Source organism: Pelodiscus sinensis, chromosome 32, assembly GCF_049634645.1.
Source record: "Pelodiscus sinensis isolate JC-2024 chromosome 32, ASM4963464v1, whole genome shotgun sequence".
Lineage (NCBI taxonomy): Eukaryota > Metazoa > Chordata > Testudines > Trionychidae > Pelodiscus > Pelodiscus sinensis.
In genome coordinates this window covers 8,872,206-8,887,126 of record NC_134742.1, presented here as the reverse complement: position 1 = coordinate 8,887,126, position 14,921 = coordinate 8,872,206, and the positions used below count along the sequence as shown (strand labels likewise).

General features: G+C 46.4%; 1 protein-coding gene across 3 annotated transcripts in view; it reads right to left on the bottom strand.

Annotated features, from left to right (window-relative positions):
• The window catches only part of LOC102460230 (butyrophilin subfamily 1 member A1-like), a 31,728-nt gene that overhangs the window by 5,418 nt on the left and 11,389 nt on the right, over positions 1 to 14,921 (bottom strand). For all 3 annotated transcript variants that reach the window (XM_075914047.1, XM_075914048.1, XM_075914049.1), the window contains 4 exons: positions 11,302 to 11,586; positions 8,941 to 9,045; positions 802 to 822; positions 649 to 669 (listed from right to left, as the gene is read on the bottom strand). In XM_075914047.1, the coding sequence (XP_075770162.1) occupies positions 649 to 669; positions 802 to 822; positions 8,941 to 9,045; positions 11,302 to 11,586 (432 nt within the window). The remainder of the gene's footprint in view (positions 1 to 648; positions 670 to 801; positions 823 to 8,940; positions 9,046 to 11,301; positions 11,587 to 14,921) is intronic.

The window sequence follows — 14,921 nt, the reverse complement described above, 5'->3', positions numbered from 1 at the left end:
CATGATTTTCCAGAAATGCTTTTAACGGAAAAATTTTCTGTTAAAAGCATTTTCAGAAAAGAGCATCTAGATTGGCATGGACGCTTTTCCACAAAAAAGCCCCGATCGCCATTTTCGTGATCGGGGCTTTTTTGTGGAAAACAAATCTCAGATGTCTACACTGGCCCTTTTGTGCAAAAGTTTTGTGCAAAAGGACTTTTGCCCGAATGAGAGCAGCATAGTATTTCCACAAAAAGCACTGATTTATTACAGTAGGAAGTCAGTGCTTTCGCGGAAATTCAAGCGGCCAGTGTAGACAGCTGGCAAGTTTTTCCAGAAAAGCAACTGATTTTTCGGAAAAACTGGCCAGTCTAGACACAGCCATGCAGTGTAGATGCTCCGCAAGTTTTTTGCAAGAATAACCGTTCTAGCACAAAAAGCCTATAGTGTAGACATAGCCACACAGTCGCTCTACTTCTTAGTTCCCCAGAGTATTATTTCGCATTACTTTTTGCTGTTAGATTCTCATGCTTAACCCGGGACCTCTATTATTATTCAAGTTACAAACCCAACAAAACGAACTCCAACCCCTTTATGACCACAGCCCCATTGTAAGGATACACCCATGTACAAAATTCTCTCATGTAGCAAGGGAGGAATGACACTTACGAAGTTCTGCTGCTTGTCTCTCTAAAAAACAAACAAACAAACAAACATGGACCAACAATTAATAGGGGAGCTTCACTTCCCAGGGATCTACATGCAGGGTCATATCCTTTTCACAAAAGTTTGACATTTAGGATGAGAGAGAATGACACTTACGAAGTTCCACAGCTTGTTTCTCTGGAAAAGGAAACAAAAATAGATGATTAGTTGAGAGCTTCTCTTTCCGGGAAAAATAAGGAGTCTGGTGGCACTTCAAAGTTTAACCAATGTATTAGGGCATACGCTTTCATGAGCTACAACTTACTTCCTCAGATGCTGAAGAAGGAATACATATATTTAAAAAAAAAAAAAGGATACAGAGGGTGTGTCTACACCGCAGAGTTTTTCCCAGAAAAATGGCCATTTTTCGAGAAAAACAATACTTACGTCAACACTGCTATTGTGGTCTCTCGATAGAAAGATGAAAGAATGGAGAGGTTTTTCCAACAGCAGTAAACCTCATTCTATGAGGAAGAAGCCTTTTTCCAAAAAAGCTTTTTCGGAAAAAGGCATGTGTGGACGTGGAAGAGAGTGTTTTTTCAAAAGAATTTAAGCTCAGAGTGCCCACTCTATCCACAGTATTCACAATTTACATGCGAGATAGCATTCACCTTGACTGGACGCTATCTTTCGAAAAAGCAGATCGCTTTTTCATTGGGCTTTTGCTGTGTAGATCCACAGAAAAGTCAGTTGGGGCCACACAAGTGAGATGCAAAAAAAATAATTCTTCCAACCCCCCCCGCCCCCTCCCCCCAGGCCTCACTAATGTGGCCCCAACTGTGCTGGTGGGAGCAGGGGACATGGTACTGGGGAAGGGTACCAGTGGAGGCAGGGTTCTGTAGCTGGGGGCAGGGGAGAGGGAACAGGGTGCCGGGAGGCACAGGGGACAGGGTTCTGCAGCAGGGGGCAGGGGGCAGGGTGCCGGGGGAAGAGGGGGGCAGTGAGTCCCCTGCACCCGCCTCCTCTCAGGATCCCCCCCTCCCAGAGAAGGGAAGTCCCAGCGTGCTCCTCTTGGGACTCACCCGGTAAGTTCCCGTCACAACACAGACCTGGGGCAAGGAAGCAGCTAGCGCATTTCCGGAACCCCCAAAAGTGACCTGCAGCTGCAGAACTTCCATCCATCCAACTTCCATTCCAATGGAAGCTGCCACTATTTCCATTGTCGCTGGAGGTAGGTAGTGGGGCTTCTTGGGACTGGGGGGGAAATGAGGGGCCCAGATCTCCTCGTGATCGACTGGTCAAGGCCTCAGGATTGACCCGTCGATCGTGATCGACTGGATGGTGACTACGGCCCTAGATGCATTGTAGAAGCACCTAACTGGGGCTCTGTAGATCACAGTGCTGGTCCAGTAATTTTCTAGGCACCTAACATTTTGGCAGTGTGATGGTTTTATAAAGCTGTAAGTCAGTGACCAGGGAGCTTGCAAACAGGGAGTTTTGAGAGGGAGTTAAGAGGGGGAGGTTAGAGGGCACTAGTAACTTCTGACCTTCTTTAAACATAACTTTTATAATAATCTATATTCCAGACATTTAAAAGGAAGCTCAGTTTATAATTAAAGTTTTTCATATGAAAAATGGAGACAGAAGCCCAGCAGCAGAGTGGGGGATATCCTGTTTATTGCGTTGAGTATAACATGTATGATTACCTGCCCTGTGGGCGGGTGGCATATGTGTGCACCTGCTGTAAGGAGCTCCTGAGCCTCAGAGACCAAGTTTGGGCTTTGGAGGCCAGAGTGGCTGAACTGGAGGAGCTAAGGGAGTCAGAGAGCTATGCTGAGGAGACTTTCCGGGACACTGTCGTACTTTCCGGGACACTGTCGTACTGTCCCACCTCTAGTCTAAGAGCCCCAATGCTCTTAAGGAGGATGAAAGTCTCAGGGGAACAGAGCATTCAATGGGAGCAGACAGAAACCATCCCGTAGTTGGGACCCTCCTTCCAAAGGATGTTGCGGTATCCTCTCGCGCTGAGGATACCTCTGAAGGGGACGGATCGCCAGTTGTTAGGAAGAGGCAAGTTTTAGTAGTGGGTGATTCAATTGTTAGAAACATAGATAGTTGGGTTTGTGATGACCGAGAGAACCGTATGGTTACTTGCCTGCCTGGTGCAAAGGTTGCGGATCTCTCGAGGTATCTAGATAGACTTACGTGTAGTGCTGGGGAGGAGCCAGTGGTACATGTAGGTACCAATGACGTAGGGAAGGGTAGGAGGGACGTCCTGGAGGCCAAATTTAGGTTGCTAAAAAAGAGACTGAAATCCAGGACCTCTATGGTGGCATTCTTGGAAATGCTTCCAGTTCCACGCGCAGGGCCAGGTAGGCAGGCAGAGCTTCAGAGTCTCAATGTGTGGATGAGACGATGGTGTAGGGAAGAGGGGCTTAGATTCATTAGGAACTGGGGACACTTTTGGGAGAGGGGGAGTCTAAACAGGAAGGATGGGCTCCACCTAAACCAGGGTGGAACCAGACTGCTGGCACTAAATATTAAAAAGGCCATAGAGCAGTTTTTAAACTAAGAGATGGGGGAAAGCCGATTGGTGCGGAGATGCACGTAAATCGGATGGAGACTTCTCTTAGAGGAGAATCCATTGATAGAAATTCTCTAGGCTGTAGTCAGAAGGAGAAGAGGGGAGAAGACAAACCATGAGCCAGAGCAGACAAATAACCGCATATAAAGGAATCCAATGCATCAGGGAAGGGCAGACAAACAGTGGCAGACAAACAGTGCTTCTACACAAATGCTAGGAGTCTGACTAATAAGATGGGTGAACTGGAGTACCTCGTATTAAAGGAGGAGATTGACATAATAGGCATCACTGAAACCTGGTGGAATGAGGAAAATCTGTGGGACACAATCATACCGGGATATAGAATATATTGGAAGGATAGAACAGGCCGTGTGGGTGGCGGAATGGCACTGTATGCGAAAGATAATGTAGAATCAAATGAAATAAAAATATTAAGTGAATAAACATGTTCAATAGAATCACTATGGATAGTAATTTCATGCTCCTATAATAAGAATTTAGTAATAGGGATATATTATCAACCACCTGACCAGGACAGTGATACTGACATTGAAATGCTGAGGGAGATTAGAGAGGCTACCAAAATAAAGAACTCTATAATAATGGGGGATTTTAATTATCCCCATATTGACTGGATAAATGTCACCTCAGGAAGAGAAGCAGAGATAAAATTTCTCAATGGCTTAAATGACTGCTTCTTGGAGCAGCTGGTACAGGAACCCACAAGGGGAGAGGCAATTCTCGATTTAGTCCTGAGTGGAGTGCAGGATCAGGTCCAGGAGATAACTATTACAGGACCACTTGGGAATAGTGACCATAATATAACAACATTTAACATTCCTGTGGTGGGAAGAACACTCTAGCACTTTGGCATTTAATTTCAAAAAGGGGAATTACACAAAAAGGAGGAGGTTAGTTAAACAGAAATTAAAAGGCACAGTGACTAGAGCCAAATCCCTGCAAGCTACATGGAAACTTTTTTAAGACACCATAACAGAGGCCCAACTTAAATGTATACCCCAAATTAAAAAACACAGTTAGAGACTTAAAAAAAGAGTAATTGTGGCTTAACCACCATGTAAAAGAAGCAGTGAGGGACAAAAAGGCATCTTTCAAGAAGTGGAAGTCCAATCCTAGTGAGATAAATAGAAAGGAACGTAAACCCTGTCAAATCAAGTGTAAAAATGTAATAAGAAAAGCAAAAAAAGATTGAGGAACAGCTAGCCAAAAACTCAAAAAGAAATAGCAAAATGTTTAAGTACATTAGAAGCAGGAAGCCTGCTAAAAAACCAGTGGGTCCCCTAGACGATCGAGATATAAAAGGAGCAATCAAGGACGATAAAGCCATTGTGGAGAAACTAAACGATTTCTTTGCTTCAGTCTTCACAGCTGAGGATGTTAGGGAGATTCTCAAATCTGCACCGTCCTTTGTGGGTGATGAATCTGAGGAACTGTCCCGGATTGAAGTGTCATTAGAGGAGGTTTTGGAACAAATAGAAAAACTTAACATTAACAAATCACTGGGACCGGATGGCATTCATCCAAGGGTTCTAAAAGAACTCAAATGGGAAACTGCTGAACTGTTAACTGTGGTTTGTAATATATCATTTAAAGTGGCTTCTGTACCTAATGACTGGAAGATGGCTAACGTGACACCAATATTTAAAAAGGGCTCTAGAGGTGATCCTGGCAATTACAGACCGGTAAGTCTAACTTCAGTACCGGGCAAATTAGTCAAAACAATAGTAAAGAATAAAATTGTGAAGCATGTAGAAGAACATAATTTGATGGACGAAAGTCAACATGGTTTCTGTAAAGGGAATTCATGTCTTACTAATCTATGTGGGTATGTCTACACTGCCACCCTAGTTCGAACTAGGGTGGCTAATGTAGGCATTCGAACTTGCAAATGAAGCCTGGGATTTAAAGATCCCAGGCTTTATTTGCATGTTCCCAGGTGTCGCCTTTTTTAAATGCCCCGTAGTTCGAACTCCTTGCCAGCGGCTACACGCAGCACAAACTAGGTAGTTCGAATTAAAGCTCCTAATTCAAACTACCATTACTCCTCATTGTGTAAATTACATTGCCATGGGATAAGAGGGAAGGTCCTTTCTTGGACTGAGAACTGGTTAAAAGACAGGAAACAAAGGGCAGGAATAAATGGTAAATTTTCAGAATGGAGAGGGGTAACTAGTGGTGTCCCCCAAGGGTCAGTCCTGGGACCAATCCTGTTCAACTTATTCATAAATGATCTTGAGAAAGGGGTAAGCAGTGAGTTGGTAAAGTTTGCGGATGATACTAAACTGTTTAAGATAGTCAAGACAGAAGCAGACTGTGAAAAACTTCAAAAAGATCTCACCAAACTGAGTAATTTGGCAACAAAATGGCAAATGAAATTTAATGTGGATAAGTGTAAAGTAATGTACGTTGGAAAAAACAACCCCAGATATATGTACAGTATGATGGGGGCTAATTGGGCTACGACAAATCAGGAAAGAGATCTTGGAGTTATCGTGGATAGTTCTCTGAAAACTTCCACACAGTGTGCAGCGGCGGTCAAAAAGGCAAATAGGATGCTAGGAATTATTAAGAAAGGGATAGAAAATAAGACACAGAGTATCTTACTGCCCCTGTATAAAACTATGGTACGCCCACATCTCAAATACTGTGTACAGATGTGGTCTCCTCACCCCCAAAAAAGTATTTTAGCCTTAGAAAGGGTTCAGAAAAGGGCAACTAAAATGAGTAGGGGTTTGGAATGGGTCCCATATGAAGAGAGGGTAAAGCGATTGGGGCTTTTCAGTTTAGAAAAGAGGAGACTGAGGGGGGATATGATAGAGGTCTATAAAATCATGAGTGGTGTGGAGAGGGTGAATAAAGAAAAGTTATTTATTAGTTCCCATAATAGAAGAACTAGAAGACAGCAAATGAAATTAATGGGTAGCAGGTTTAAAACTAATAACAGAAAGTTCTTCTTCACACAGCACATAGTCAACCTGTGGAACTCCTTGCCAGAGGAGGCTGTGAAGGCTAGAACTAGAACAGAGTTTAAAGAGAAGCTAGATAATTTCATGGAGGTTAGGTCCATAAAAGTCTATTAGTCAGGGGATAGAAATGGTGTCCCTGGCCTCTGTGTCAGAGGCTGGAGATGGATGGCACAAGACAAATGGCTTGGTCATTGTCTTCGGTCCACCCCCTCTGGTGCCCCTGATGCTGGCTACTGTCGGCAGACAGGCTACTGGGCTAGACCTTTGGTCTGACCCAGTACGGCCGTTCTTATGTTCTGGGTCCCATTGTGGGTCTATGTTTGTGTAAATTAGCCCAGCACCACTAGGCCAGGACACTCAGGCTACGTCTACACTGCAGGATTTTTGCGCAAGAAGTCTTTTGTGGAAGAGAGCTTGCGCAAAAACTTCTTGTGCCGAAGCACGTCCACACTTCAAAGTGCCTCGCTTTCGCGATGCGCATTTGCGCAAGAGAGCGTCTACACTACGTGGATGCTCTTGCAGAAGAAAGCTCTGACTGCCATTCACAGAATGGTTAGGGTTAGGGTTAGGGCTTTTTTTGTGCAAAAACCCTTCTGGAGCGTCCACAGCAAGAGCTGTAGTGCAAAAAGGAGTTATACCTCGTAGAAGGTGATTTACCTACACTGCAAAAAGCCCTCTGTTCTGCCGTTTTACTGTCTATTTCCTTGCACAAAAACACACTTGAGGTGTGGAAACTCCCTGGGGTTTTGTGCAAAAACCTTGTTGTGTAGACGTAGCCGCAAAGCAGAATCAAGAAAGCCAGGAACAGCTTCGGGAGCTTAAATACAGCCTGAAAACCATCCAAGTACAACGCTAAAATCAAACGCAGGGCTCATTAGAGTGGCACGCTTCCAACACTGTGTTAGAGTGCAGAATGGTGGGGAACGAGAAAGTCCGAATCTCTTGATTCCACATAACCTGCTTCAGAAAAACCTTCCCTATCTTTTGGCCCAGATCAATATCAAACCAGCTAGTTCAGGGGTGGGCAATAATTTTTAAAAGGGGCCACTTCAGAAATTTCAGATATCTGATTTGTGTCCATTAATTATTTCCCATAGAGACTGTCCAGTTTGGCCAATGTACATGGCAGAAAAAGCAATACACAAAAATGTGTTGGAGAATACTTTAATCTGCCTGGGCACTTGTGAATGGACCTCCAAGTCACTGTGTTGTTTTAGGCCAATTCCCCAAGCCACATACTCAGGGAAGGGCTGGAATTTAACTTCAATTACAAGTTTAATTCTTATGCAAATGGGATGAACAGGGACATTGGCTGGCTCACACACTACCTTCCACATCTTAATGACTTAACCAAACAAACAATGGAGATGCTAATTGTTCTTATCAGCCTCTTATAACTACTTGAAACATCTATTCACTGTCTGTCTCTCTCTTTTTCCCCCCCTTTTTCTTCCCTCTCCCTCCCTTATTTATTCTTGGATCCAGACTTCTCCAGTCATCTGAAGAAGTGGGCTGTGCCCACGAAAGCTTATGAAACCATCTACATGTTTTGTTAGTTTTTAAGGTGCTACTTTGTTGTTTTTTAAGTTCTTCCTGTTACAGACTAACTTGGCTACCTCTCTGAAGCTTTTGCCTGAAACAGACGGGAGCGGCGAAATCAGAGGCATGATGGATATGTACCAGCTAACCAAGCAGCGCTCAGGGCCAGCTCTTGGCTTTGCAGAGTCTTGAGAGACACCAGACAGACCTAAATGATTCCAGAGAACTGGGAGACGGAAGACTGGAAGCAGGACGCAAATACAACTGCTTCGATTGGGGGCGCTGATCCAGACCCGTTGCCTCATTTCCTCCTTTCAAGTCCATCCCACTCTCTCTATCCGTACATGCAAATGTCACAGTCTTCTGCATTCGGGACACGAGTGTATCTTGCACAACACACTGATACAAGGAGTCACCTCAGTCCCATGCCTGGGTTCATTAGAACGGACATACTGGGTCAGACCAACAGCCCATCTAGCCCAGTATCCTGTCTGCCGACAGTGGCCAATACCAGATGCCTCAGAGGGAGAGAGCACAACAGGTAATCCTCACACGATCCCTCCTCTCTGTCACCCACCTCCAGAGAAACAGAGGCTAAAGACACATTCCTGTCCATCCTGACTAATAGCCATCTAATCTCCATGAATCTATCTAGCTCTTTTTTTAACCCTGCTAAAGTCCTAGCCTTCACCACATCCTCTGGCAAGGAGTTCCACAGGTTGACTGCATGCTGTCAGCATTGAAAAACTTCCTTTTGTTTGTTTTAAACCCACTGCCTATTAATTTCATTTGGTGACCCCTAGTTCTTATATTGTGGGAATAAGTAAATAATTTTTCCATGTTGACTTTTTCCACACCAGTCATGATGTTATAGACCTCGATCCTATCTCCCCTTAGTCTCCTCTTTTTTAAGGTTCCCCAGATCCATTACGTGGCAATGCACCACTGCCAAGGTGGGTGGGGAGTGGGCAAAGAGCAGCGAACTGCAATCAGGTCCTGGGGGAAGACTTCCTCTGTGCCTGAAGCCAGAAGCTGATGCAGGCTGCCACCCTGCTGGATCAAAGGGGAAGTGCTGCTGGGGAGTGTTGCCTGCTGGTTTGGTTCCCAGCTTCTTATGCAATCTGCTCCCACATCTGGCCCAGTATTAAGTCGCGCATTGTAAAAATCTCTCACAAATTACACTGCATTTCCTGCTCCTAAATTTACCTTTGATTTTGAAGAAATAAGCACTGAGGCCAAAAGAACCAGCCAACGCCACCAGGACTACACACGTCACCACGATCCAGGGATTCACTTTGGGGAAAAACGGCTCTGAAAAACAAACCCCCAGGGGACACATGTTACTTTGGGAGCAGGGACAAATGGCAAATGATTCTGTTTCGTATGATGCCAACCCCAGCAGGACGACTCGGAAACAAAGGAAGAAATGACCCCACTAGCACTGCATAAAACACCAGGAACACACGTGAAAGGCATTGCCAGCTAAGACAGTGATCAAATTTGGACACTGGGGCAGAAGTGACCCTGGTTTGGTTCCCAGCTTCTTATGCAATGAGAGGCAACACTCTCTAGTCCAGAGGCTGGAAATAATTTTCACAGGGGAGGGGATATTTAACTTTTGTGCTGGTTAATGGCTGGCTCCTCCCCGGGAAGGGGCGGGGCCTGCGTAGAAGTGACAGGGCTGGGGGCTAGACTTCCTCTACAGTTGTCTGGGGTTCGAGTCTTTGAATGAAACACACAGCAAAGGGCTCACAGCTCCTGGCACCGCTGCTATTGCGTTGCCTGGCAGCCGCCTGGGGTTGCTGCAGCTATTTAAAAGGCTTGTGGCTCTGGCCTCTGATGAGGTAGCACCACAACCGTGAGCCATTTAAATAGGAACCTGCTGCCTGGAAATTTGGTGGCACAGGCAGCAGGATATAAACAGAAAGTATCCAAATGGAGTCTGTGGGCCGGATCAGAGTGTTAAAGATCTAGAAAATATGCTCTATGGGGGATGTATGAGATGTATGAGAAAAATTGGGTTTGTTTAGTTTGGAAAAGAGACAACAGAGGGGACATGATAGCAGCTTTCAAGTACTTAAAAGGCTGTTACAAGGAGGAATGAGAAAAATTATTCTCCTTAACCTTGTGTAAGTAGAGTCAGGATGAGCTCTACCCTGACATCTGGTGGTGAACTGTGGTGAGTTGTGCAAAAAGACTTCAGGGGCTGATCTTGTTTGCGTAGGAACATCCACCCCGCCTACTATGAGCTCACAACAGCCCAAATGGTCACTTTGGCTGCTGTGGGATCCCCAGTTTCTCTATTATTTAGGCAGGGAGAATAAAGTGTTACCCTGATTATGTAAATCAAGGAAGTGGAACTGTTTTATGACCGAGGGATTCGCCATCAACTAAGTAGCACTCGATAGACCAGGGACATGGGTTCCAAACCCAGTGAAGTGAGAGAGGCTGGGAATAGGTATTTGTACCTGGTGGTGGGGCCCCTTTCTGAGGGCCTGAAACACCAAGGCTACATCTACACTGGCGTGATCTTGCGCAAAAACTCTTTCGCACAAGAGTTCTTGCGTTAAAGTAGTTGCACAAGAGAGCGTCTACACTGGCATGTGCTTTTCTGCAAGAGATGTGCTTTTGCGCAAGAGCATCCATGCCAGTGGAGACGCTCTCTTGCGCAAGACAGCTCTGATGGCCATTTTAACCATCGGGTTTTTTGAAATTCATGTTGCCTGAAACCTCATTCCAGGAGGAATAACAGGTAGTTTGAACTAGGTCTTCATTTCGAACTACCGGGTCCCTGCCGCATGTAGACGTGGTCAGTTAGTCTGGACTTGTAAATTTAAAAAAAAAAAAAAAATAGCGACTGGCCAGGAAGATGCAAATCAAGCGTGTGATATTTAAATCCCGGGCTTGATTTGCAACTTCAAATGCCTACATTAGCCTCCCTAGTTCAAATTAGGGGACTAGTGTAGACATACCCCAAGGCTATGTTTACACTCACAGCTTCTTGCGTGAGTAATATGCAAATGAGGCTAAGCATGGAATATCGCCCAGCCTCATTTGCATACCTAATGAGCCACCATTTTTTTCAGAAGACGTTTTGCGCAAAAAGGAACATCTACACTGCCCCTTCTTGCACAAGAAAAACCCTCTTGCGCAATGCCGTTCTTCCTGAAAAGTAATAGGTGTAAGGGCATTGCACAAGAGGGCTTTTCTTGCGCAAGGCGGCGCAGTGTAGACGCTCCTTCTTGCGCAAGAGCCTCTTCTGAAAAAAATGGTGGCTCATTAGGTATGCAAATGAGGCTCGGTGATATTCCACGCTTCGCCTCATTTGCATATTACTCGCGCAAGAAGCTGCAAGTGTAGACACAGCCTAAGTCTGTGATGCCTCATTTTGTATAGTTATAAACAGAATTCTGGCAACATATGTTTTTAATTGTAAGTGTTTTGTGTTGTATGTTGCAGAGAATACACATGCAATCAACATCAGACAACAATTGTCTTTTTTCTGTATATATATATATATATATATATATAAAAATAAATGTTTGTGGGGTTTTAATGGCTACTGACCCGAGATATAAAATAATGTTGATTCCTTTTCTTGGCTGAGGCGGGTGTTCCTGACCAAGCAAGAGAAGTTTGGATTTGAATCTTCTGTTATGATGATGGAAGTTTGTATTTCATACAGGTGACTGGCTACTTTGGTTTTTGTTGGAGAGAATGAAGGCAAGGGCTGTCCCCGGTGATCTCTCCACAGCACCTCGGGCTCTGGGTACCACCTGGCTGATCGGCACACCACCCGGATCCCTCCGTCCTGGTAATCCTCCACTGAGATGTGAGGAGCAGAGCCTGAAGCTAGAGACAAATGAATAAATCCACGATGAGTTATGCACATATTGAGCCACAGAGAAAAATCCTTTAAGATTTCCATTGATTCCCAGTGGTCACGGACTCAGGAAACTACATGGTCAAGAAGCTGTAATTACTTCATGGAGCCTTTCTCCTCGGTATTGTTTAATCTCGCAGAGCATTTCTGGACCCTATGATCTCCTTTAATTGCCAGTTTAGCGGAGCACTAGCAGAATTTTTTAAAACGGAGAAAATAAACCTTGTTTTTCACATGTATCCTCAGGGGAAATGGCTGCTCTTTGATCGAATTCAATCTGCTCTGCCTAGCCCTGCACCTACGGTGTCAGAGAGGAAGGGGAGGAGTAGCTGGACATTTTTGTGCATGACCCTTCTGAACTGCCTCTTGACTGGCCATAACAGTGCAGAACATCCCACCCTCGTTTCCTCCTTCCAGCTTAGAATCATAGAATCCCAGGGCTGGAAGAGACCAGCCCCCTGCCCAAAGTAGGACCAAACCCAACTCAATCATCCCAGCCAGGGCTTTGTCAAGCTGCGACTTACAAACCTCTAGGGATGGAGCTTCCATCCCCTGCCTAGGTAACGGATTCCAGTGCTTCCCCACCCTCCTCGGGAAATAGTTTTTCCTAATATCCAACCTAGACCTCTCTCACTGCAACTTGAGACCCTTGCTCCTTGTTCTGCCATCCATCACTACTGAGAACAGCCTCTCTCCATCCTTTTTGGAACCTCTCGTCAGGAAAATGAAGGCTGCTATCAAATCCCCCCACACTCTTCTCTTCTGCCAACTAAATAAGCCCAAATCCCTCAAGTCTCTTCTCCTAGGTCATGTGCTCCAGCCCCCTAATCGTTTTGGTTGCCCTCCGCTGGACCCTCTCCAATGCGTCCACATCCTTTCTATAGTGGGGGCCCCAGAACTGGATGCAACACTCTAGATGTGGTATCACCAGAGCCGAATAAAGGGCCCCGAATAAAGGGGCTTAATCACTTCCCTAGATCTGCTGACAATGTTCCTCCTAATGCACCCCAATATGCCATTAGCTTTCTTGGCTACAAGGGCGCCCTGTTGACTCGTATCCGACTTCTCATCCCACATTCTTTATGCAGCCTTCACCAGAAAGAAAGGCATTTCCACAAGAGGACTCCAGGAAGTCCCAGGGCTAGTGGATCACTAGATACTCCACATTTGAAAGAGTATCTAATGCCCATAGGTTAGGAATCGCCATTGTGACTAGTTTGTGTAACTAATTCCAGTGAAAGTGAAGGCTGTGTAGGTCAGTCCCACTATCACGGATGCTGTTACTGGCACCTGGAAGGGCATTTTTATAGAACATCAAGTACCTCAGGAGATGAAAACTCAGTGCCGGGCATTAGTTTTAACTGTGTGAATCCAGGAAATCAGATGTTATTTCAGTGTTTTATTCTCTTCTTGAAAGGGGCAAAACAGATGATGGTTGATGAAGGTGTAAAAATTCAGAAGCCTCTTCTCCAACTGACTTCACATTTGGTACAAGTCACTTTCCTGCCTCGGCGACAGACCATGGATAGAATATTCCAAGTCCCCTCACAGGAGTAGGAGCTGGTGGCCTGTTTTCTACTGTGACGCACTGGCATTCCCATCAGGAAATGAACAGCACCCAAAAGAGAATTCTGCATAGTGTGGAGGGTGGGTATTGGTGTATGTCGGAGGCCAGGAACTCACTAGCATACAGAGGCTACTGCACTTCCTGGGGTGTCCCAAAACCAGGTGGCTTTGGAAGCCTGCTGCCATGATAGAGGCGAAAAATTGTTGCTGCCGCCTCTTCTAGCACTATTTGGGAAAAGAGGCTTTTCCTGATGCAGCGTCATGCAAAGGAGCATGGTGTTTGGGCCAGGAAGCCGGCTCGGACCGGTGGGAAGGTCTTGTGATGTGGTCCTGGGATGACCAGCCGTGGAACGTCCCCATCGCTGCCAGTTGGTAACTCACCAGTGTAGTGTTAGTAGGTTAACGGTCAGGGCTGTGGTCCTGGTGACAAGCACTGCTCTACAGAGAGTGCTGATGGCAGAGGTCATACAGCAGGGGGCGGGGAACCATTTTTCTGTCAGGGACCATGGACCCACAGAAAAATCCATTAGGGGAAATCCTCACTCCACTTACCTGTAGTTGGGGCTGGATTAAAACTCTGGCAGCCCGGAGCTACTGGATTTTGTGGCAGCTTTAGACTCCAGGTGGGGCCAAAGATGAGGAGTTCAGAGTGCAGGAAGAGGTTGGATGCGGGAGAGGGTGAGGGCTCCGAATTGAGGCCTGGGCTCTCAATGGGGCTGGGGCTGCAGGCCAAGGAGACTGGGGTGCAAGAGGGGGATCAGGACAGGAGGTTGGGGTGGGGACTGGGCAGGAGTGCAGGTGTAGAACAGGGCTGGGATGTGGGGTCTAGGAGGGAGTTAGGGTGCAGGAGGGAGCTTGGGGTGGAGCAGAGGGATGTGGTGTGGGGTGCTTGCTTGCAGCAGTTCCCCTTTGGTGGCGGTGGGAGAAGCAAGTGACTGTGTGAGCCATGTTGCCCTGCACTCACCTGTAAGCACTGCCCCCTCCGCTCCCATTGGCTGGCATCGCCAGCCAATGGGAGCTACGGGGGCGGAACCAGCAGGCGAGAGTGATGTGGGGATGGAATTTTCCCTGGCACCTACAGCAACATGGCTCCAGCCCAACAGGGGAGACAGCAGCATATAGAGCCACCTCCCCGCAATCTCAGCCAGGCAGGGCCCGGTATCACACAGGGCCTATAGTGCCTGCAGCCCAGAGCCCTGGGCTAAGGGGGCCTCACAAAAAGATCTGCACTTTTGGCACCCTTTTGTGGGGCCTCCCTTAGCCCTGAAGCCCCTTTTTTAATCTGGCCCTGCCTGTATCATGAAGGAGTTTGGGGCACCGGCACTCACTCTCCACCCCACGTGGGGCTGCTGAGGCACCGGGCGCCGAGACTCAGGGCTTCCGGCCCACAACAGGGAGACTTGCTCCTGGCTGGACCCAATGAAGAAGGGGGGGGGGAGGTGGAGTTTCCTGCCTGTCGTAAAGATTGACCAGGCACAAAGGGCTGGAGATGGATTTGCCTGGCTTTGTAAGTGCTGTGTCCCATTCGTACTAACTGCGCTGGTATTTTGGAAGAACTGATTCGTGGGGATGGAGGACCTCGGCAGTACAAAGACCCCCACACAGGGTGGAAAATAAACTCACGCGACACCAAGCTCCTTATGAACTACTAATGAACATCAATCTGACCTACCAGATCCCCCCTATCAACACCAAAAGAAAAACAATTCTATATGGACTCCCCCTGATGGTCGGAATT